Here is a 23,233-nt window from a genome sequence, read left to right on the forward strand (position 1 = left end):
TCATGGACAGTGCAAACTAAAAGAAGAGGACAGGATAGGCCTCCCAAGAGGAAGAAATTATGGTACAGGATAAGCTTCTAAAGAGAAAGAAATGACCGAGCAGGAAGAATTAATTAGTAAACTGAAATTGACCCAGAAAAAAAATGCTTTTCTGCAGTGTTTTATGGAGTCCAAACCCCTGGGAAATGGGACATACTTGAATCTTTATGTTTCAGAAGTTGGTTCCTACTAAGGCCCCTTTCATATTATACGGGAGTTGCATGTTCTGCCTTGACTGAATTCTCTGGAAACCTAGGATTTGGAATTTGAAAAAAAAAAATGAAAGCTTTCTAGAAGATAATTCTAATTACCTCACAAAACTACAAGTCCTAGGATATCTATAATCAAAGGTTGTGCAGGGATGAGAGGTATATTTGTAACCTGAAGTCCCCCAAGTCCCCCGTGCCGGCAGTCTTTTTCATCTGACAAAGCTAATTTCTTAATATTCTGAGGCTTCTGTAAAATACAAATGCAAGCAGTGTGATTTTAGATGCCTTCCAGCTATAAACTATGACTCCCCAGAAGATTTATAAACTTACAGAACTAGTTTAGCCACTTTTTGACATAAAACCCTTGATGAGGAGGAGGGGTAAAAAGCTCCAACAGGTCACAGTCCAATGGGATAGTCATTTTTTCTCATGCTTTGGGTGCATTGATGCACAACTTTATTCTTGCCAACTATTAACGAAACTACATGATATGCTACATACTCAGCACTGCTTTCTACGCTGGCTGTCTTGGCTGGATGACCTTGGCAAGCTAGCTGAAGTAGCACTTTGCAGCCTTCAGTACTCTGATGCAGCAAAAGATCCAAGCAGTGTAAGGCTACCATACCTGTTCTGGTGGGCCAGACTGGTATTCTGATAGGAGATGCAAAGACCAGCTGTATCCCATAAAATATTTCGGATAAATCCAACTATAGTAAACCAACTGAATTATAGAAATCAACACATAGGCAATTCCTGTTGGTTCAATGGGTTTACTTCATTTGGGATTAACAATTGGATCTAGCCCTTTGTGTTTACTTTTGTAGCTGTGTGTTTGTATGGCATCGTCTTGGTATCTCAATACATGTATAAATTTTAGGGAGTTTTTATTAAATGCAGAAGAAATGCATTCAGTTTTAGGTTCTTTGAAAAGCAGTTGTCCAAGAATGCATTGCATGTGAATATGTATTTAAGTTGCATGTTTGGTGTCTTGGTTGGGTTGAACATTGGTGGTGTTGTTGGCCTTTAGCATATGAAATGTGGTTTCAAAGATGGGTTGAAAATCCCGCTGTAATGCTGGATTAGTTACTAACGCTTAAATCAGTGGTTCTCAACCTGTGGGCCGTGAGACCTAAAATAAGGGCCATGAGACATGCAGGGAAAATTGGCACCGGGGGGAGTGTGTGCCACCGTTGGAGGGGAGAGCGAGAGAGAGAAGGAGAGGCAGAGAAGGAAGGAAGGAGATGCCAGTGCGTTGCCCTTGTCCTCGCCAATGCTTTCTCAGCCTTGGGAGGCTTCCCAGGCCATGGTGGAGAAGACTCACCTGGTGGCAATTTTCTGCAATTCAGTTTTCTGAATCAGCACCCTAACAACCAAACCGAATCTAAAGTTGACCAGAAACTGATTTGTAACCCTTTTGGTACTAATCTTGGAGAGTGGTCCCTGGTCAAAGTTGTCCCTGGTCAAGTGGTCCTGGTCAAAGTGGTCCCTGGTCAAAAAAAGGTTGGGAACCACTGCCTTAAATCAAAGCTAATTCACAGGATTGTAAAGCAAAGTGAAAAGGAAAAACTACTTTTGCCACTCTGAGTGTGTTAAAAGAAAGGGTGGATAAAAGTGGGCTTAAGATAAGACAAGAAAACACCAAACAAAACCCACAGAAGTCTTAATTATGTTCCTGAACTTTTTAGCCTGCTTTTAAATGTACAACATGACTCCAGCTGTTTTATAGCCCTTGGTAAGATAGCATCCTGTGAAACCCAGCAGGAGAATACATTGTACAATCTGTTGAAATCTGAATATGCAAATGTGGTTGGTGTTTGTGCTATTGCTACATTATCAAATTTGTTCACGCTTTCTTTAGCAATGCATTTGCATCTATTTTAAAATATGTAAATATTGTACTTCAAATACATTATACCTTAATACGAGCAAACAATGTTAATTACCAAGAAAGTACACTCAGAAGCAATTGCATGTAGCCTGAAAGCAATGTGCACTAAAATCTGATTTTGAAGATTACACTCTCATCAATAAAGATGATACTGTACTCACCACTACTTTTGCAATTAATAGTTCTCCTTGACAAAGGTGTAAATATAGTAGTTGTACTTTATGTCCCTGGGGAGACTGACTATGTTTTCTCTTGACCCGTTTGTTCCTCTGTCCAAACGAACTGATTTAAATGCAGGCCATTAGAATTTTTGGAGACCAGCAGAAGTTATTAGAGTTGGTGCTGATGGTTTTTAATCTAACAGAGCTATGATTCTGTTCATTTCTGCAAATGCTTTTGGCTAAAGCAGATCCTGGCACATGAGAAACTGACGATGCTGCAGTTTGCCTTGCTTACTGTCACATTGTGTTTAATGTAATTCTAGGGCACTACTCTTACATTCAGTCTTACATTCAGTGTTTGGTTTATGCCTTGTTAGCAGATCAGAAAGGACTTGCTATTAATTCCTCAGTAGGTCACTCAGACTCTAATGAAGAAGCCTTAATGACCTTAATCACTGGAGGTATGTTTTCTTGATGGCCTGAAATTAGAATCCTTCCTTCAGAAAAGAAAGCAGCTCAACTCCAGGATGAACAGAGACATATTTTTAAACCGAGGAAATTGTGAGTTGACGGATGTCTCCTTGGAGTTGGAAACATGATGTAGGATTCATAGCTGTGTTGAAGAACTTTCAATGCCGCCATTGGATTCTCATTACACTTTACTAAAACTGTTCATAATAATTACCACTGCAGCAATACTCTCAGTCAACCAGCACCCATGAAGACTGGTAGATGTCAAATGAATGTAGCTTCTGGTTGCTTGAGAGTTACTATTAATTAAATTAGGTAATTAAATGCAAATTAAAGACAGACTTAGCTTAATTTCCACTAAAATTGTTTTATTTATAATTCAAAGTATTATTGCCAGTTGCTTGAGAGTTTTGGTTGCTTAGAATCATAGAATCCTAGAGTTGGAAGAGAGTTCATGGGCCATCCAGTCCAACCCCTGCCAAGAAGCAGGAATATTGCATTCAAATCAGCCCCTGTTTAAAAGCTTCCAAAGAAGGAGCCTCCACCACACTCCGGGGCAGAGAGTTCCACTGCTGAATGGCTCTCACAGTCAGGAAGTTCTTCCTCATGTTCAGATGGAATCTCCTCTCTTGTAGTTTTGAAGCCATTGTTCTGCTTGAGAGAGTTTACTGTATTACTGTACTATTATTCATTCATTCGTATCCTACCTAAGCTGGAACTTGAGATAGCTTTTCAAATTATAGCACATACCAAGAAGTGTTAGAATGCAGTTCAACTATTCATAGAGTTAAGTAATCTATAGCAAAAACATTACAAAGGCAAAATATAAAAATCGGTGGAATAGCCTTCTATATAAAGGTCTTAAAATAGGTTCCTAAAATCTAATTGCAAAATTTTCCACTTGCTTGAGGGAAACAAACAGCAAACAGGGAACCATACTAGCCTCCCCAGGGAAAGAGATTCAAAGGCTGGAAGCCTTTAAAAGATACCAGAGGTTTCCAAACAACACTGGCAAATAAGTGGTTATAGGAATGCAGCCTAAGCCCTATATCATTTGGCAGGGAACTTCTTAAAACTCTGCAGAGGCTGAAGTGCACCTCAGTGTCTAATGACTCATGTTTTAGAGTGAGGAAAATTGTCTTTCCTCCAAAAATTGGTATAGTTACAGATGGTTGGCCCTCCTCTAATAGAGCAGATAATGAGAAACTATAGTTGAAGTAGCTCATGTTTATACAAGCAGCATGAATGTTTGGAATCAGGTTCATTAAAAAACCAGATTGGATATTAATATACATAACACCATATTTCACCCCATAGTCCATTATGGCTTACTCCCTCACCACTGCCAGAAGAGGTGAGTCACAGCTTGTTACTAATGATACATAAAATATAAAGCTGTGTAAATTTACTTAGGAGCAGATGCATAACCCAAATGTACTCTAAAATCCATCTCACTGCAGGTTCAAGTGGACTCCATGGCCTGAATGTTTTGCACTAGTTAATCATCATCATCATCATCATCATCTTTTATTTCTATCCTGCCACCATCTCCCAGAGGGACTTGGGACGGCTCACAAAACACTGAAGATGTGACATGCAAAATGCAACAAGTGCAAAACAAAACAATAAACAGTCAACACAATAACATAAATTCACAGTGCCCCCTGGTAAAAATAATAAAATATAGCAGTTGCTGTAGATAAAACAGCAGTTCAGACTGAAATGCCAGCCTTGGACTTTCTTAAACATGGACAACGTAGTGACTAAGGGCATGCAATTTGTTTAAACCCCATTCTGGTTTTGGTATCTGGATTTTGGTGGAGCCCCAGATCCATTTTTGGGAGTGTCCTGAATTTGGTCAGGGGACAACGACAATTTTTCAATTCAGACACGAAAAGATGTGGCAAGATACAGCCCATTGGGGGCAGCGGGGAACTTACGAGGCTCTGCTTTTTGTCATTTATAGAATCAGTCTTAAAGAATTTCCCATTCTGTTATCCTTTTTCTTTATTTCCTTCAATAAAACCTGGATTAAAAGCATCAGGCTTAAGAAACCATCCTTTCTGGGATCCTTTCTCCTTGGACCATCCAGGCTCCCCCCTCATCACATGGGAAGCCTAAGTATGCTGGCTGGGTTCAGGCTTTAAAAAAGGAGACCTGGCTATTTCTCCCTCCACTCTCCCTTCTTTCCTCAGCCTGGGTTTCACATTGCCAGTGGTGGCCCGCACTGTCCATGCATTCCCCTCATCACATGGGTGGAAGCCTCTTTAAGCAGGCTCAACACATCTTTCCTTATGGAAAGTCAGGAAGCCTCCCATCCTTTCTGGGATGCTTTCTCCTTATATCTTTCAATAAGAACTGGGGATAACTTGGGGATTGTCTGTATATGATATATACCACCTGACATCCGCCGGGAAATAGCAACCAATAGTGAAAGGACCAAGGCACTGACATCTCCAGCCCACCCCATTTGAGTATCGGCCAGCACGCCAACAACTTAAATCAAGAAATAGTTTTCTAAGATCTACAGAGACACTGGCTGGAATACCTCAGCAAGTGAGAGTCCAAAAGTGGCAGGCTCAAACTCAGAACCTCAATCAATGGCTGATATAAAATGAGAGACTCCCACCTGGGCACACAGAAAACTGGGCGACTTGGAAGGCGCTGAACAGACTGTGCTCTGGCACCATGAGATGCAGAGCCAGCCTTAAGAAATGGGGCTACAAAGTGGAACCCACGACATGCGAATGTGGAGAAGAGCAAACCACAGACCACCTATTGCAATGCCATCTGAACCCTGCCACATGCACAATGGAGGACCTCCTTGCAGCAACACCAGAGGCACTCCAAGTAGCCAGGTACTGTTCAAAGGACATTTAATAGAATACCAAGTCTACAAACTTTGTGTCTTGTTTGTTTGTTTGTTTGTTTTAATGCAATATAGCTGTTTAGGTTTGCTCCTGACATGATAAATAAATAAAATTCAGAATTTACTTGAGTATAATGCACTATCCAGTGTAATGCACACTTCGATTTTGGCAATGTAATTTAGCCATAAAAGGTAAGCATTAGACTCTAGTAAATATGGTAGTAAATATTCAGTATTGACTCAGAAACTGATTGCAGTTTGACTTAAACTGGAAAAAAAATATTTTACTCTTGGAGAAAAAAAACCCTATGGAGGAATACATTTTCTAGCAGTTCTGCATATGTTTTCCTATAGAATACTTGATACTGCTCTTGGTTTCAAATAATAAAGCTAAACAGAAACCTAAGGGGGAGGGGGAATAGAAAGCCAGTTCCTTTGGATTATGATTTTGGGAGAGAAGCTGGAATAAATCAAGTTTCAAACAGACAAGGGAAGTAGAAGAAGGAAAATATCCTAAGCCCAAACGGAAAATGTTGAGAGGACACAGATTCCAGGGAGAAAAAGGAAATCTGGAAGGAAGAAGGCTGGAAGACAGACTGCCAAAAGAAGAGAATGAGCAAAGATGAATTGTTTCCCTTCTTGGCTTGGTGGACCCAAGTAGAAAAAGATGTTAATTTCCTCTTGCTGCCTCTGCTTGCCCTTCACGCCCAGCTGTTTGTAAATCAAGAGCTTCCTTAAGTCATCAGCTAACCCTTGCTTATTTTGTTTCTTTTTTTTTTAATCTTAATTGTCTTTGTTCTAAGGTTTGAAGGCTGTATGCAGGGCCAGTATTTTTTTGACATTAACAACCTATTAATGACAAGTTTCCCAGTTTTCCCCTATTAATACTGAAAATACGAAAGCTAGGAGCTGTTTGGATGGGGATCAATACAGTCCAGCTCTGATTCAACCAACTAATTTTCGCACCTGGTAATAGTTTGGCGACATCTCCCTATGTGTCACATTTTCTATCCCATCAATTCTTGTGCCTTTCAAACTGGCTGAGGAATATTTAGGGTCCATGTTCTGTTTTGGTAAGGGTCTGCATCAGGGTCTAAATGTCATCCCTCTTCTGCTCTGCAAAAATGAGGAAGAGAATGTACAGCATCATAGAATCATAGATAGAGGTGGAAGAGACCACCATCCCGTCCAACATCACTCTCATGCAGGCAAATACTATTAAAGCACCCCCAACAGAAGGCCAGCAATCGCCAGAGAAGGAGGCTTCACCACACTCCAAGGCAGCACATTCCACTGCCAGACAGTTCTTACATTCAGTAGATATTTCATAAAGTCTAACTGGAAACACTTTCTCTGCAACTTCAACCCATTGCTCCTCCCTTTCGTCCTCCATTCGTGCCTCTTCAAATTATACAGCACTGATGGTAACAGCTGACCTCCATCAGAGCGCTCAAGGGCCAGGGCTTCCCAGTTCTCAGTGTTTATGCCACAGCTTTTAAGGTTGGCTTTAAGCCCATCTTTAAATCTCTTTCTGTCCACCGACATTGTTTCCCATTATAGTATAGTAACTGCTTTGCAAAGATGGTGATCTTTGGGCATTTGAACAATGTGGCCAGTCCAGCAGTGTCTTCTCAAGAGCTTTGCAGGATTTTTCAGAGGCAATGCTGATGGAATTGTTTCAGGAGTCGAGTGACATTTGTAAGTATAATAGAGTCTCACTTAACCAACCTTAGTTCATCCAACATTCCGTATTAACCAATGCAGTCTGCCTCCTGCCTGGGTCCACACCTGTTTCAACACATTGCAATGTTTTGGTGCTAAATTCATAAATACAGTAATTACTACATCACGTTGCTGTGTATTGAACTGCTTTTTCTGTTAATTTGTTGAAGAACATCATGTTTTGGTGCTTAATTTGTAAAAAAACAACAACATAATTTGACGTTTATAAGAGCCTTTTCTTACTCCCTCCCTATTAGCCAACATTTTTGCTTATCCAATGTTCTGCCGGCCTGTTTATGTTGGATAAGTGAGACTTAAACCAGCTCATCCCTTGTTTGGGTATCAGCCAGCACGTCAACGACTTAAATCAAATTGGCTACAAACTGGAATCCACGACATCCACGAGTGTGGAGAAGAGCAAACCACTGCTGCAATGCAACCTGAGCCCTGCTACAAGTTAGGTTAGGCAATCCCTCGTTGGCCGAGTAGGATAGTTTTCCAGGATCAGTATTCTGGTGGGTCCGTAGGTGACTGTCGAGCCCTATTCTTGATCTGCATCTTCTCCCGTACTGAGGGCATTGGTTTCCAGGTGGAAGGTGGTCTCGGTCGGTGTTGGGTTTTTGTTTTCTTTGGAAGAAGCTTGTGCGTGAGTTATTTTTAATGTGTGGAGGTCAGTGCACAACCAATCAATACACAGTCTTCACAGAGTGAGGTTCCACTGGTGGTGTAGTTTAACATAATGGCCATGGCTTTTCAATCTGTTGCAGCCTTCTTCCGCCTTCACAGCTATTGTAACATGTACCATATTATCCTCCGCCTGCTCCACCGTTGAGGTCTTTGGGTCTTCGGACTGTGCTTGGCCTAGAACCTCCCCCGCGGCCACTCCTGGGAGTGCACGACTCTAGTTGTTGTGCCCGCAGGTTCATTGGAACACGCAAGCCCCCTCACCACGACAAAGTGACAGTCCATCGAGGGAGATACTATAAGTTCTGCTACATGCACAATGGAGGACCTTCTTAAAGCAACAGCAGAGGCACTCCAAGTGGCCAGCTACTGGTCAAAGGACATTTAATCAACTACCAAACTTGCAAACTTTGTGTTTTGTTTGTTTGTTTGTTAAAAAATGCAATACAACTGTTTGGCTTGCTCCTGACACGATCGATCGATCGATCGATAGATAGATAAGATAGATAGATTAGACAGATAGATTAGATAGATAGATTAGATAGATAGATCAGATAGATAGATTAGATAGATTAGATAGACAGATTAGATTAGATAGATTAGTTAGATTAGATAGATAGATTAGATTAGATAGATAGATTAGATAGATTACATAGATAGATAGATTAGATTAGATAGATTAGATAGACAGATTAGATAGATAGATTAGACAGATTAGATAGATAGATAGAATAGATAGATTAAATAGATAGATTAGATAGATAGGATAGATAGATTAGATAGATAGATTAGATAGACAGACAGACAGATAGATAGATTAGATAGATAGATTAGATAGATAATTCTATTCCCTTTTAAGCAAGCCTGGGCCAACTTGGGCTCTCCAGGTGTTTTGGACTTCAACTCCCACAATTCATAACAGCCGGCTGTTAGAAATTGTGGGAGTTGAAGTCCAAAACACCTGGAAGGAGGACCGAAGTTGGCCCATGCCTGGTTTAGAGGGTCCAAGAGAAATAAAACCAAGAGGCAAAATAAAACTTCAATTCCCAGAAGCCTCAGCTGCGGCGGCCAATGAGCAACCACTCTGGGAGTTGAAGTCCAAAGCCCTTCAACCAATCGCCTCTCGCTTTGTCCCAATCCGCCCTTTCTATTGGCCACGCGGCGCGCATGCTCATCAGGGAGGGAAGACGGGAGTGCGCGCCTCTCCCTCTTCCTACGCGTCCCACCGCCTCGTCCCTGCGCGCGCTTTTGACGTCACGCGAAGGAGTCGCAGCTACCCTGTCGGACGCAGCAGATTCGCCATAATCCTTGCCTAGCCGGGCTTTTAATCCCTTCCATTTCCCCACAGCTTCCAAACCTCCTGTTCGCTATGGAAGGGCCTTCGACAGGTAAGAGAGAGAAAGAGGAAAGCCGACTCGGAAAAGAGAACGGCGGAGGGATTCGAAGGAAAGTGAAAGAGACCAAAGAGGATGAGGAACTAACAGAAGTAAACAACACTTCGGGTTCCCATTCGAAGCTTGAGTGGAGAATGTTAGGAAAGCAGTAGCTCGGCCCCGCAAATGGTGGCTAGGGATGGGAACGCAGCCGGAAATGACGCATAGCTGTTGCAGAACTCTTTGATAGAGCTCTATAGAGTTTCAGTGACCGTTGAATGTGTTGTCTTCCAAGGAGGGGAAGCAGTTCGGACCTTTTCGTGCGCCTGCGCAGTGGCCTCTTCTTTCTGACAGCTCAGTCCAATGCTTTTCAAAGTGTGTCAGGGCATCTAGAGCAGGCCTGGGCCAACTTGGGCCCTCCAGGTGTTTTGGACTTCAACTCCCACAATTCCTAGCAGCCATAGACTGTTAGGAATTGTGGGAGTTGAAGTCCAAAACACCTGGAGGGCCCAAGTTGGCTCAGGCCTGCTTTAAAGGGAGTAGAATGATAAATTAATCACATTATCTGCTCTGAACTGGATTATATGAGTTATTTATTTATTTGTCGTGTCAGAGCAACCAGTCCATTATATTACATTTCTAACAGAACAAAGCAAACAAACAGAAAAATACACAACTTGTGAGTTTGGTAGCTGGTTAAATGTCCTTTGACCAGTATCTGGCCACTTGGAGTGCCTCTGGTGTTGCTGCAAAAAGGTCCTCCATTGTGCATGTGGCAGGGCTCAGGTTGCATTGCAGCAGGTGGTCAGTGGTTTGCTCCTCTCCACACTCGCATGTCGTGGATTCCACTTTGTAGCCTCATTTCTGAAGGTTGGCTCTGCATCTCGTGGTGCCAGAGCGCAGTCTGTTCAATGCCTTCCAAGTCGCCCAGTCTTCTGTGTGCCCAGGAGGGAGTCTCTCATTTGGTATCAGCCATTGGTTGAGGTGCTGGGTTTGAGCCTGCCACTTTTGGACTCTCGCTTGCTGAGGTGTTCCAGCAAGTGTCTCTGTAGATCTTAGAAAACTATTTCTAGATTTAAGTAGTTGACATGCTGGCTGATACCCAAACAGGGAATGAGCTGGAGATGTCTCTGCCTTAGTCCTTTCACTATTGGCTGCTACTTCCTGGCGGATGTCAGGTGGTGCAATACCGGCTAAGCAGTGTAATTTCTCCAGTGGTGTGGGGCGCAGACACCCTGTGATAATGCGGCATGTCTCATTAAGAGCCACATCCACAGTTTTAGCGTGGTGAGATGTGTTCCACACTGGGCATGCATACTCAGCAGCAGAGTAGCATAGCTCAAGGGCAGATGTCTTCATTGTATCTGGTTGTGATCCCCAGGTTGTGCCAGTCAGCTTTCGTATGATATTGTTTCTAGCACCCACTTTTTGCTTGATGTTCAGGCACAGGCAGTACTTCTTGTAGGTAAGGGAACGGTCCAGAGTGACTCCCAGGTATTTGGGTGCGCTGCAATGCTCCAGTGGGATTCCTTCCCAGGTGACCTTCAGATGCTTCTCTGTTCTTGAGATGAAAGGCACATGTCTGTGTTTTGGATGGGTTGGTGATCAGCTGGTTTTCCCTGTAATAGGCAGTAAGAGCACCTAGAGCTTCGGAGAGCTTCTGTTCTACAGTCTCAAAGCTCCCTGCTTGAGCAGTAATGATCTACGGATGGAACAAATCAAGAACTTTGGTCCCAAAGTAAGGCGCTGGCTGCTTGAGCTGATGAACAACTGCACGGCATTATATGAGTTTATACTGCCAGACTAAATGCCAGACTAATGTTATTTATTTTATTTATTTAGAACTTTTATAACCCATTCTTCTCTACCTCCACGGAGAGACTCAGAATGGCTAACAGCAAGAATTCAATGCAAACAATAAATAACATTTTCAAACAACATCCACAAAACAATAAGTTAAAATACATATAAAACCATGAACGGCTAACAGCAAGAATTCAATTCAAACAATAAGTAACATTATAAAACAACATCCACAAAACAATAAGTTAAAATACATATAAAACCATGAACGGCTAACAGCAAGAATTCAAGGCAAACAATAAGTAACATTATAAAACAACATCCACAAAACAATAAGTTAAAATACATATAAAACCATGAACGGCTAACAGCAAGAATTCAAGGCAAACAATAAGTAACATTATAAAACAACATCCACAAAACAATAAGTTAAAATACATATAAAACCATGAACGGCTAACAGCAAGAATTCAATGCAAACAATAAATAACATTTTCAAACATCCATAAAAATAGGTTTATCTATCTATCTATATATATAAACGCTCTGTGTATAATGAGTACCTTGAAAACTAAAGAACCAATGAACGAAATCACACCAAATTTGGCAACAAAATGTCTCACAACACAAGGAGTGACTATCACTCAAAAAATTATTATTTTGTCATTCGGAAGTTGTAGTTGCTGGGTTTTATAGTTCACCTCCAATCAAAGAGCATTCTGAACTCCATCAATGATGGAATGGAACCAAACTTGGCACACAGAACTCCCATTACCAACAGAAAATACTGGAGGTGAGCTATAAAACCAAGTAACTACAACTCACAAATGTCAAGGTCTATTTTCCCCAAACTCCATCTGTGTTCATATTTGGGCAAATGGAGAATTCGTGCCAAGTTTGGTCATTATCCATCATTGTTTGAGTCCACAGTGCTCTCTGGATGTAGGTGAACTACAACTCCCAAAATCAAGGTCAATGTCCACCAAACCGTTCCAGTATTTTCTGTTGGCCATGGGAGTTCTGTGTGGCAAGATTGGTTCAATTCCATCATTGGTGGAGTTCAGAATGCTCTTTGATTGTATGTTAAGTATAAATCCCAGCAACTACAACTCCCTAATGACAAAATCAGTGCCCCCCAAACCCCACCAGTATTCAAATGTTGGCATATTGTGTATTTGTGCCAAATTTGGTCCAGTGAATGAAAATACATCCTGCATTTTTGAGTGATGGTCACTACTTGGGTTAGTAGGTGTCTTGTGTCCAAATTTGGCGGCAATTCGTCCAGTGATTTTTGAGTTATGTTAATCCCACAAACGAACATTACATTTTATTTATATAGATTGTGTTACATTTTGTTTGAATACTTGTCAGCCTCCTTGGTTGCTGTTTTAGGTGGAAAAGTAGGGTTGACATTTAACTATAAATTCTACAAATTAGCCAAATAAAAAAGTAGGCTATTTTGACCTCTCAACTTTAAAAGACACAATCAGCCAAATCACTGATTTAACCATTCTGCAGATAATTGGACTAGATCCGAAGTAGTGCTGAGGATTTCTGCTGGTGGAAATGAGAAAAGCTATTCCTAGAGGAAGCCACCAGAGAGAGCCTTCCACATTTGCTGAAGTTCAGGATGGAGGACACATATAAAACCTCATAAAATATATATTTAATATGACAACATTTTTCTAAGAACGTCTAGGTCCTCCAACACAACTTTATGTATAATCTGGATTGTATATGTCAGTATAGGTGTGGCCTGAGAATACACACAAAAATGTAGGTAGATTCAGAAAATAAGTCTCCTCTTTAGACAATTCTCATTATATACCCGCAATTGCAGATTAAATCTTTTCTCTAACTGCTCATTTAATCAACTAGACTGCTACATTTATGCTTCTGTGGTATGTGCATTTGCTTGAATTTAAGTGTCACTGAGTTCATATGATTGTACTGATCACATTTTATCGACAAGAGTTCCCCATCAAAAATGAGACTGTATAAGAGATGGAAAAGAGACATGTTTTCTGTTCTGTCGATAGTGGGCGATTTTGCATGTTTCTTGTGATCCTGCCTGGCCATCTTGCTGTCAGAATGAATTCAGTTCCAAATTAAACATTTATAAAGCATTGTTGTTGTTGTGATCGGATGAACCAATGGTTAATCCATTTGGCCAAAAATGGAAAAGAAAATACAGATTTGTATATTTTGGCAAATGGTAGATTTACGTGAAGCCCAGAGAAGTGGATTGATGACAAATTGGATAGAATAGAATGGAAATATAGTTGTATTTGTATCCTTCCACTCTCCCAAGTTGTAATTTCAGACAACTTACAATAATTTTTAAAAATAAAGCAAAAACATGTTTTTTTTCATATTGAATGAATATGAAATATGATTGATTTGCATAGCAAATAAAGCTGAACCAGGTTTCTGTAAAGTTGTCTGTGCCCAATTCTTCATCCAGTTTCTTGACTCTTTGTGTTAACTTTTCTGACAGAGATAAGTCTATATTTCTGTTTTTCTCTGCGTGCTATAACTTTCTACAGATATAAATAGCGATGTGTTTTGGTCCTTATGTGATAACTGATTGTTGGAATTACTAGAAAGCATTTGCTGGGTGACCTGGGACAAGTCACATTTTCTCAGCCTCAGAGGACGGCCAACACAACTCTCTTCGGAACAAATCTTCCCAAGAAAACTCTGGAATTGGTTCTCTTCAGAGTTGCCATAAGTTGGAAAAGACTTAATGCGACACAAAAAGCAGGAGTAAATTTTATATAATAAGTCCAGGATATTAGTAAACAGTAAACCTCAACTTTGTCCTTCCACATTATCTGCTTTGAACTGTATTGTATGTCAGTGTGGACTCAGATAACCTAGTTCAAAGCGGATTATCTGCCTTGATATTCTGGGGTATATGGCGGTGTGGAAGGGCTTAACAAGTATTTTTAAGTTTCCAGCTGTGAGAAAAATAGATACCTTCAACTCAATGGTTAATTCAGGATTTTGAGTTGCTTCCAGCAAGAAAAGGTCCTAATGTTGTTTAAAGTATTTTCCAGACAATGTTTCAAAGGGAAATGTTAAAAGAAAAGCATTTTCTAGGGAGAACATTTGCAGTAAAGGAGAACAAGAAATAAGAAAACTAAAGGTGTTTTGAGAGTAAGGCAGAGAAAAAGCCTCAGGCCTCCAGCTCAAGAAGCTTAAGACATCAGAAGCCAAGCAGAGAGAAGAGAACCCAAGCCCAGCAGTTTTGATCCTTGGTTTCAAGGAAAAATGTACATAACTATATTTTTCCTTGTTAATCTCTAAAACCTTGCTTATACTCACACCCCAGTCTTGTTAAAACTTTATATTAACTAATTACTCTTTCAAAATTGGTTGTGAAATCTTACTTTCATAAGGTGTCTTGTAGACTCTCACTATCCAGACTTAAATTGTAAACTATTGTCTTAAACAGTTCTTCTAGGTAGCCAGCCATGCTATCACAAATCTGCTATCCATCTTTTAATTGAAGCAGAGATCTTGGATTTGAAAAATTGGAATGATGCAAATGGTGCATTTACAACAGGATGCACAACAAAGGTCTTCCAAGAAGGAAGGAAAGGAGGAACACGAAAGACAGACATACAGACAAAGGTGCAAGACTCAAAAGAGAAAGAGTGACGATTCCAAATAATCAGGGGCTTGGGTGCCCATGGAGGGAATTAATGAATTCATATTTGTTGAGACTTCTCTTCCATGGGAGCATCAAGCTCTCAGCCTCAGTTAAATGGACAAATGACCTGAGCTCATCTTAGTGACAAAGGGGATCATCTGTTGGGCGCACACGCACAAATGTCCTGATATTATCTGACTTTGGAAATAGCTGGAGGGACCCTGGACGTGATCTCTGTTCCCAAGGGATCATGCAAACTGAGGGCATGGGGAGATAGCTGCCTTAAAGATATAGTGGATACATTTAGAATGGACACAATATACAAATAATACAAGTTACACACAAAATATCAATTTGATACATTTATTAAAAGGTTAGATTTAATAAAGTTTTAGGGTACGACTGCTGCTAGGTACTTCTGGAGCCTCTAGCAGCTTCGACATTTCAAAACATTTGTGTAGCTTGCAGGGGCGGCTCAACCGTTACGCGAAGTAAGCCATTGCGGAACACTTCATTTCCCCCAGGGGCGCACTTCGGCAGCAGCCTCCTCCTCGCCCCTTTGCTGCTCCGTGTCTAAAAGAGTCCCTTCCTCGCCAGGCTGGGCTCCCAAGCCTGGCGCCCAGACTGGGGAGGAGGTAGGACAGAGCAACAGAGGGGTGAGGGGGAAGCTGCCGCTGCTGAGGCCCTCTTCAGCAGTAGCCTCCTCCTCGCCCCTCTGCTGCTCTATAGCGAAAAGCATCCCTTCCTCGCGCCAGGCTGGGCTCCCAAGCCTGGCGCGCAGCCTGGGGAGGAAGGCGCACGGAGCAGCAAAGGGGCGAGGGGAAAGCTGCTGCCGCTGAGCCCCTCTTCGGCAGCAGCCTCCTCCTCGCCCCTTTGCTGCTCCGTGTCTAAAAGGGTCCCTTCCTTGCCAGGCTGGGCTCCCAAGCCTGGCGCCCAGCCTGGGGAGGAAGGATGACGGAGCAACAGAGGGGCGAGGGGGAAGCTGCCGCTGCTGAGGCCCTCTTTGGCAGCAGCCTCCTCCTCACTCCTGTGCTGCTCCGTGTGTGTGTGTGTGTGTATATATATGTGTGTGTGTGTGTGTGTGTGTATGTATATACACACACACACACACACACATACATATACATACATAGGCCTGGGCCAATTTTGGCCCTCCTTCCAGGGTCATTTGGGAATTGTAGTTGCTGCGATTATAGTTAACTACAATCAAAGAGCATTCTGAACTCCACCAGTGATGGAATTGAACCAAATTTGGCACACAGGACTCCCATGGCCAACAGAAAATACTGAAAGGGTTTGGTGGGCATTGATCTTGAGTTTTGGAGTTGTAGTTCACCTACACCCAGAGAGCACTGTGCACTCAAACAATGAAGGATTTAGATCAAACTTGGCACAAATACTCCATGTGCCCAAATGTGAACACTGGTGAAGTTTGGGGGGCGGGATAGATCTTGACATTTGGGAGTTGTAGTTACTGGAATTTATAGTTCACTTACAATCAAAGAACATTCTGAACCCCACTAACGATAGAACGGGGCCAAACTTCCCACATTGAATCCCCCATGACCAACAGAAAACACTGTTTTCCGGTGGTCTTTGGCAACCCTTCTGACACCCCCTCATGATCCCCCCAGGGGTCTCAACCCCCAGGTTGAGAAATGCTGCCTTATGGCCATCCAGACCAACTCCCTTCACCAGAACAAGAAAACAATCAAAGCCCTCCTGATAAAGAGCCATCCTGCCATAGATATAGATAGATCTATAGGATTCAAACACACACACACACACATGGAAGATATAATATCATAGATTTGAAAGGGATCCCTAAAGAAGGACAATGATATGTTTTATGTTCCAGAGTAGGCAAACCAGACAATCACTACATCAATACTGACAAAGAAACAACAAGAAATACTGTTTACCCACAAGCATCAAGAAATTACATATATTAGAAACCAACTTTCTCATTACTTTCTTTTCAAGATGACCAGACTGGCAGGGGATGGTTAGCGCGTGTATATATATATATATGGGCCGACTTCGGCCCTCCATGTGTTTTGGACTTCAACTTCCACAATTCCAAACAACCAGTAGGATGTCCAAAATACCTGGAGGGCCAAAATTTGTCCATGCCTGCCTCTCTCTCTCTCTCTCACTCTCTCTCTCTCTCTCTACATATATATATATATATATATATATATCAGTGATTGGTTGGGGGGGGGCACCAAAATACTGTTTGCTTACCATTGAAAATTTCCTAGGGCCGCCTCTGGTAGCTTGCTGTTGACCTTTGCAACCCAAAAGACAGTTGCATCTGTCAAGTAGGAAATTTAGGTACCACTTATGTGGGGAGGCTAATTTAACTAATTTACGAGGCCATAAAAATCTCCAGCTGGCATGCAAAGAACGAGGAAGTACTTCATCAGTGTCACAAATGAACGGTGAAGCGACAGCTCCCATGGTGGCCAGAATGCCCTCACGAAAAGCTGGAATGTTAAATAGCCTCTCAGTGTCTATCTATATATGTTGTGTGTCTGTAGCATTGAGTGTTTGCCATGTATATGTACATTGTAATCCGCCCTGAGTCCCCTGCAGGGTGAGAAGGGCGGAATATAAATACTGTAAATAAATACATAAATAAATCTATTTGTATTCTTTGGGAAATGTTTAGAAATAAAGAGAAATATTGCTTGAAGTCTCTTTATAGGTCATAAAGTTTTGGGGAGGGGGTGCTGCGGCTCGACCACATCCTCATGATATGTCAAATATACAACAGTTTCAGTTGAGTCATCAAGTTGTTCATGTTGTTGTTCATTCGTTCAGTCGTCTCCGACTCTTCGTGACCTCATGGACCAGCCCACGCCACAGCTCCCTGTCGGCCGTCACCACCCCCAGCTCCTTCAAGGTCAGTCCAGTCACTTCAAGGATGCCATCCATCCATCTTGCCCTTGGTCGGCCCCTCTTCCTTTTGCCTTCCACTACCCCAGCATAATTGTCTTCTCTAGGCTTTGCTGTCTCCTCATGATGTGGCCAAAGTACTTCAACTTTGTCTCTAGTATCCTTCCCTCCAGTGAGCAGTCGGGCTTTATTTCCTGGAGGATGGACTGGTTGGATCTTCTCACAGTCCAAGGCACTCTCAGCACTTTCCTCCAACACCACAGCTCAAAAGCATCGATCTTCCTTCGCTCAGCCTTCCCTAAGGTCCAGCTCTCACATCCATAGGTTACTACAGGGAATACCATGGCTTTGACTAGACGGATCTTTGTTGCCAGTCTGATGTCTCTACTCTTCACTATTTTATCGAGACTGGACATTGCTCTCCTCCCAAGAAGTAAGCGTCTTCTGATTTCCTGGCCACAGTCTGCATCTGCAGTAATCTTTGTACCTAGAAATACAAAGTCTGTCACGGCCTCCACGTTTTCTCCCTCTATTTTCCAGTTGGAAAATAGAGTCATCATGAACTTTTGGCTAATAAGTCTTTGCACACATTCTTAAAAATGCTTATTTTTAGTGCTGCACATTTCTGTGTAAACAATTCAAGGGAGGAAAAGGAACCTGACACTTGAAACCCTTTCCCAATGGGAGGACGAGACTTATGCATGCATTTTTATTAATAGTCTTGTACAGCATAAATTGGATAAATTCAAATTGTGCACGATGAAATTAAAAGTCCAGCTGTGTTTGAAAGCAAGTCACGTTTATGTGACCTTTCTATGGATCTTAATCTAATAAGTATGTTTAGAGCCGGAGCTCAAGGAGAGGTAAATATTAAAAGACTTGTGATACAGTGACAACCGTTGATCAATTCTACTTTTATTTTCAAAATGCTTTCATATCAAATTAGAAGGTACTGGAATAGTAAATTAGGTTTTAGTTTGGTTAGGCACAAGGAGAAGATTGCGTGCAGCACGCCGTTTTTCGGGTTGTGTCACCTCCCTTACTCTTGGCGTACCTGCATACTTAATGGATTAACAGCTTCTTTGATTCCCTGCATATTTAATTCATTGTCTAATTAATCGCTCTGTTGACTTCCCTCTTAATTAATTACCCACTCCCTGATCATCAATTCTATTCATGTTTAATTCTGAATATTGCTTAGTTGATTCTATGACTTTAATTGGCTCTTTCAGTTATTGTCCTGTTGACGCCTAGTCTTAATTGTCAACTGATTTATCAGTTACCTAGAGGATATTTGTTTAGCTGCTAAAGGGCTCTGCAGCAGCTTTAGTAATAGAAATGGTGACGGTGACGGTAATAGTAATCATTTTTATACAGTCTATAAAACTATTTTCCATTTATCCTTGCATTTACATTGCACTTATCTCTGCAGGGAAATGTCTGGCTTAATGGGTAAGAATCAAAGGGTGAGAGAAGAGGTGGGAGAAAAGGGCAGGATAATAAGTCAAAGGCTTAACCAGGAGTGTGCATTTTCCACATTAGGGTAAGAGATGCCTGGATTTAGGACTTTGAGCTCTGAAATGAGCTATATCTACTTGGCTTTGTTATTTCCTTTCCTTTCCCACTGCCACTAAAAACTTCAAAATATGGTGACTGGCAGGAGGATCTGTTCAATAAGCAGTTTGGTTAAATAAAAGTACAATACAGGTAGAACCTTTACAAAAAAGTGACAGGAATAATAATAATAATAATAATAATAATAATAATAATAATAATCCTTTATTTGTACCCCGCTACCATCTCCCGAAGGACTCGGTGCGGCTTACAAGAGGCCGAGCCCAAATACAACAATAAAATACAGCAGCAACAACAACAACACAATAACTCAAAAAACAAAGCAATAACAATTAACAACACCCAATGACACAATTAAAAACAATGGCCGGGCCAATTGTAATGTACAATTGCAAACCCAACAATAGACAGGGTATAGGGATTTTATCTTTAAAGATCCCACCTCTGTCTCCAATTGTACAGGATGCACGCACCAATTGTACAGGTGTGGATGATTATGGAGGGAATTAATCTCAGGCCTCTATTGTTGATAAGAATATGTTATAGAGGAGGCCAATTGTTATTTGTAATTTAAGGTAACTGCCAGCAACGTGAGGTATTGGAGGTACCACTGATGAGATCTGGCTCTACAGACGCAGATTAATGGAGATGAGACGGTCTTCAACAAAAGTTAACAAGTTTATTGTGTACAAAGCGTATGGTTGCAGGCTGTTAAATAACTTATAGAACTTTGAATATAACTTAGTTTGTAACACAGTCCTCTCTTCTAGATGACACAGCTCGTGATTAATTTTTACTGAGGTGAGGCACTTTGGTGAACAATGTTTCCTAATATGAATAGCCTTCCAATTTGATCTTTCCTTGATCTCTAGTCCTTCCTCGACTAGGGATCTTAACAAGCTTCCTTTAGTCTACTTTAACTAAAGAAACTGGTCAGGTTTCTCCCTTCAGCCCTCCTAGACTGAAAAACCATCAGCTATTCACACACATCTCTCTCCCAGGCTTTTCAAGCCTCCACTCTCACACACTGACTCTCAGACTCCAACTGCCCCTTTTCCAAAGACTCAGATAACTTCTCCTCCTTGGCTCCACCCACTTCTCACTCTCCTGAGCTAGCCTGCCCTGTCTCCTTGGCAACGCTCACTGTGGATTCAAACCAGATAACTCTAGTCTTAGCTACTGTTACAAAAACAAACATATACTCTAACAGTTAAACTTATACATAGTATCAATGACTTCTTCACAGTAACAATTAAAATTGATTGTACTGTGGTTGTTTTTATGATGCTAGCATCGTATGATGCTTTTTTTTAATGGTATCTTGTATATTTATTTAGTAACAACTGAAAGTTGTTTTCTCAGATACAATTTCACACAAAAGTTAAAGTTCTGTATTAGTGGTACACACACACACACAAGCGCTTTAGAAATTTCAAGTCTAACAAGAAATGGAAGTGTAATTTGAAAAAGTGCACTTAAAGCTTTTTTTTTCATTTTGCCAGCAATTAAAATATAGCATTAGACGGTTTTACTCTTGAGTGATGCTTTTGTTAGGCCCCCCTGAGTCCCCCTTTGGGGGGAGAAGGGTGGGGTATAAATATAGGACATAAATAAATAAATAATTTTGGGGAGCGAGGACGGAGTATTTTGGGGCGGCTTTACTCCTTTAGGCATATATCTTTCATTTGGGGCAAAAATGTCCTAAAATTGCATCCATTTCTAAAAAGGTGGGTTGACTTGGGGCTGGGAAGGCAGAAAAGCGACCTCTGAGGGCTGCATGCAGTACAATATCTACCCCTATTTGGAAGTGCAAAATATGCATATGGATGGCAATAGCATAGAGAGATTAAAAGGCCGGGCTATAGCACAGGCGGTAAATCACCACCAGCAGCAATAAGGTCTACTAACCGAAATGTTGCCAGTTCAAAGCCGAGGTCAGGGTGAGCACCTGACAGTCAGCCCAGCTCACTGTTTACCTAAGCAGTTCGAAAACAGTTTAGAACTGTAAGTAGAGAAATTAGGTACCACTAAAAAGCGAGGGAGGTATTATACAATAGCACAAAACAAACAAAAGACCAGAACATTCTGGTGATCAAAAGGAAAGAGGAAGTCCTGATGGCTCTTCATCATAGAGGATGGAGCAACAGCACCCCCTGTAGCTGGATTTGAGCACAACCTCCAAAGACACTGAAAGCTGGACGTCAACACAGCCTACCTCCTTTCTGTCTGTTCTGTCCTGTCTCTCCAAATTGCATTGAATGTTTGTCGTGTATGTGTACTGTGATCTGCCCCGAGTCCCCTTGGGGAGATAGGGTGGAATATAAATAAAGTGTTGTTGTTCTTGTTGTTGTTGTTATGAATGCATCAAAAGCCCTAAACGGTTCTGGCTCAACTTACCTGTCCAACCTATCTCCTCCTATGAACCAGCTAGGACGTTAAGATCGTCTGGGGAGGCCCTGCTCTCGCTCCCGCCTGCATCACAAGTAACGGTTGTTGGGGACAAGAGACAGGGCCTTCTCAGTGGTGGCCCCTCAGCTGTGGAACACCCTTCCCACAGAAATTAGACCAGCCCCCTCCCTGTTCACATTTCGGAGGAAAGTGAAAACTTGGTTGCTTGAGCAGGCATTTGAATAGGCAGCTTAACTAATATAGAAATATGGAACATTTGGATGATGAGACTGGATCTTGATTTTAACTATGAGACGAGACGAGATGTTATGATGTTTATTGATGGTTATGTTATTCTTTTAACTTGTTTTTAACTGTTTTTATCATGTTTATGTATTGAATTTGCTTTGTTAACCGCTCTGAGTCGCCCTGAGGGCTGAGAAGAGCGGTATACAAATATAGTAAATCAATAAATCAATAACAATGCTAAATGACTTGTGTTAATGTTTGTTCATGAGTGCATATTCAATGGGCCCAAAACTTCCTTGTCTCTCAGTGCTCATTATTATGGAGCAATCATCAGCAGTTTATTTATTTATTTATTTATCGTGTCAGTGCAATCAGCAGTTTTAGTCCTTTGAAAGTTGTTGCTAACTTGAAAACAGTGCACAAACATGTACTCTAGTCATCTTATAACAATGCTGAGATTATATGCTCTTTTGGCACTTTTTGTTCCCATGCTATGCACTGCATTGAACTAGTTTGAGTTTCCGTGGGTTGTACTAAACCAGTGAATGAGCCAAGTCCTATCGCCAACTCATATATGTGGCTTTAAGCCATTCAACTTTAATATATTTTTTTTTAAACCCCTTCTGACTGAGCTTGCTGTACTTTTTTAAATAGCTATAGCATAATGCTTAAACCTCAGGTGCCAAAGGAACACCAAAAAGGAGCTTAACATGAATACTGTTAAGGATTTTCAAATGAACTATTGTAATCAAAAAATGTTAATAACCCATTTTTAAAACTTCTTTTCTATTTTCCAGGGAACAAATCTATCTTCATGTGTAAGCTCTGTAACTTATTTTCCCCGAACCAGTCGGAGCTGCTGTCTCACGTCTCCGAGAAGCATTCAGAGGAAGGGATTAAAGTGGACGACATCATTATTCCACTCAGACCTCTCACAACGCCCAGCAATCTCAATAAAAACGGAGAAGGTACTGGCAGGAGATGGCAAAAATGCAAATTATTATTACTGGTATTCTGTGTCTTATGTGAAATTTATAAAAATTGCTTCAGTCTTGCAACAAGCAGAGCTTGTGCTTAATTCACGACAGCAGCCAAGTCTTTGCCTAATTCATGAAACTTTCCCACTGCTGTGATTAAATGTCTCCGCGTAAGGCGTTGGAAGCTTTGATGGCTTCACGAGTCTGCCAGAGGATTTGTTTGTTTCATGAATTATAAGTATTTGCTTAACGTCTATAACTTCACAGGTGGA

At 41.4% G+C, this 23,233-nt stretch overlaps 1 protein-coding gene across 4 annotated transcripts in view; it reads left to right on the plus strand.

Annotated features, from left to right (window-relative positions):
• ZFAT (zinc finger and AT-hook domain containing) overlaps window positions 1-23,233 on the plus strand; it is a 185,476-nt gene that overhangs the window by 26,698 nt on the left and 135,545 nt on the right. For 2 of the 4 annotated variants that reach the window (XM_060775905.2, XM_067467275.1), the window contains exons 1-2: window positions 9,250-9,431; window positions 22,782-22,952. In XM_060775905.2, coding sequence (XP_060631888.2) covers window positions 9,413-9,431; window positions 22,782-22,952 — 190 coding nt within the window. In that variant the 5' untranslated portion in view covers window positions 9,250-9,412. Of the gene's footprint in view, window positions 1-9,249; window positions 9,432-22,781; window positions 22,953-23,233 lie in introns of those variants that run through there. The other 2 variants (XM_067467276.1, XM_067467277.1) reach the window with 1 other exon arrangement.

This window comes from Anolis sagrei, chromosome 4 (genome assembly GCF_037176765.1).
Source record: "Anolis sagrei isolate rAnoSag1 chromosome 4, rAnoSag1.mat, whole genome shotgun sequence".
Classification (NCBI taxonomy): Eukaryota; Metazoa; Chordata; class Lepidosauria; order Squamata; family Dactyloidae; genus Anolis; species Anolis sagrei.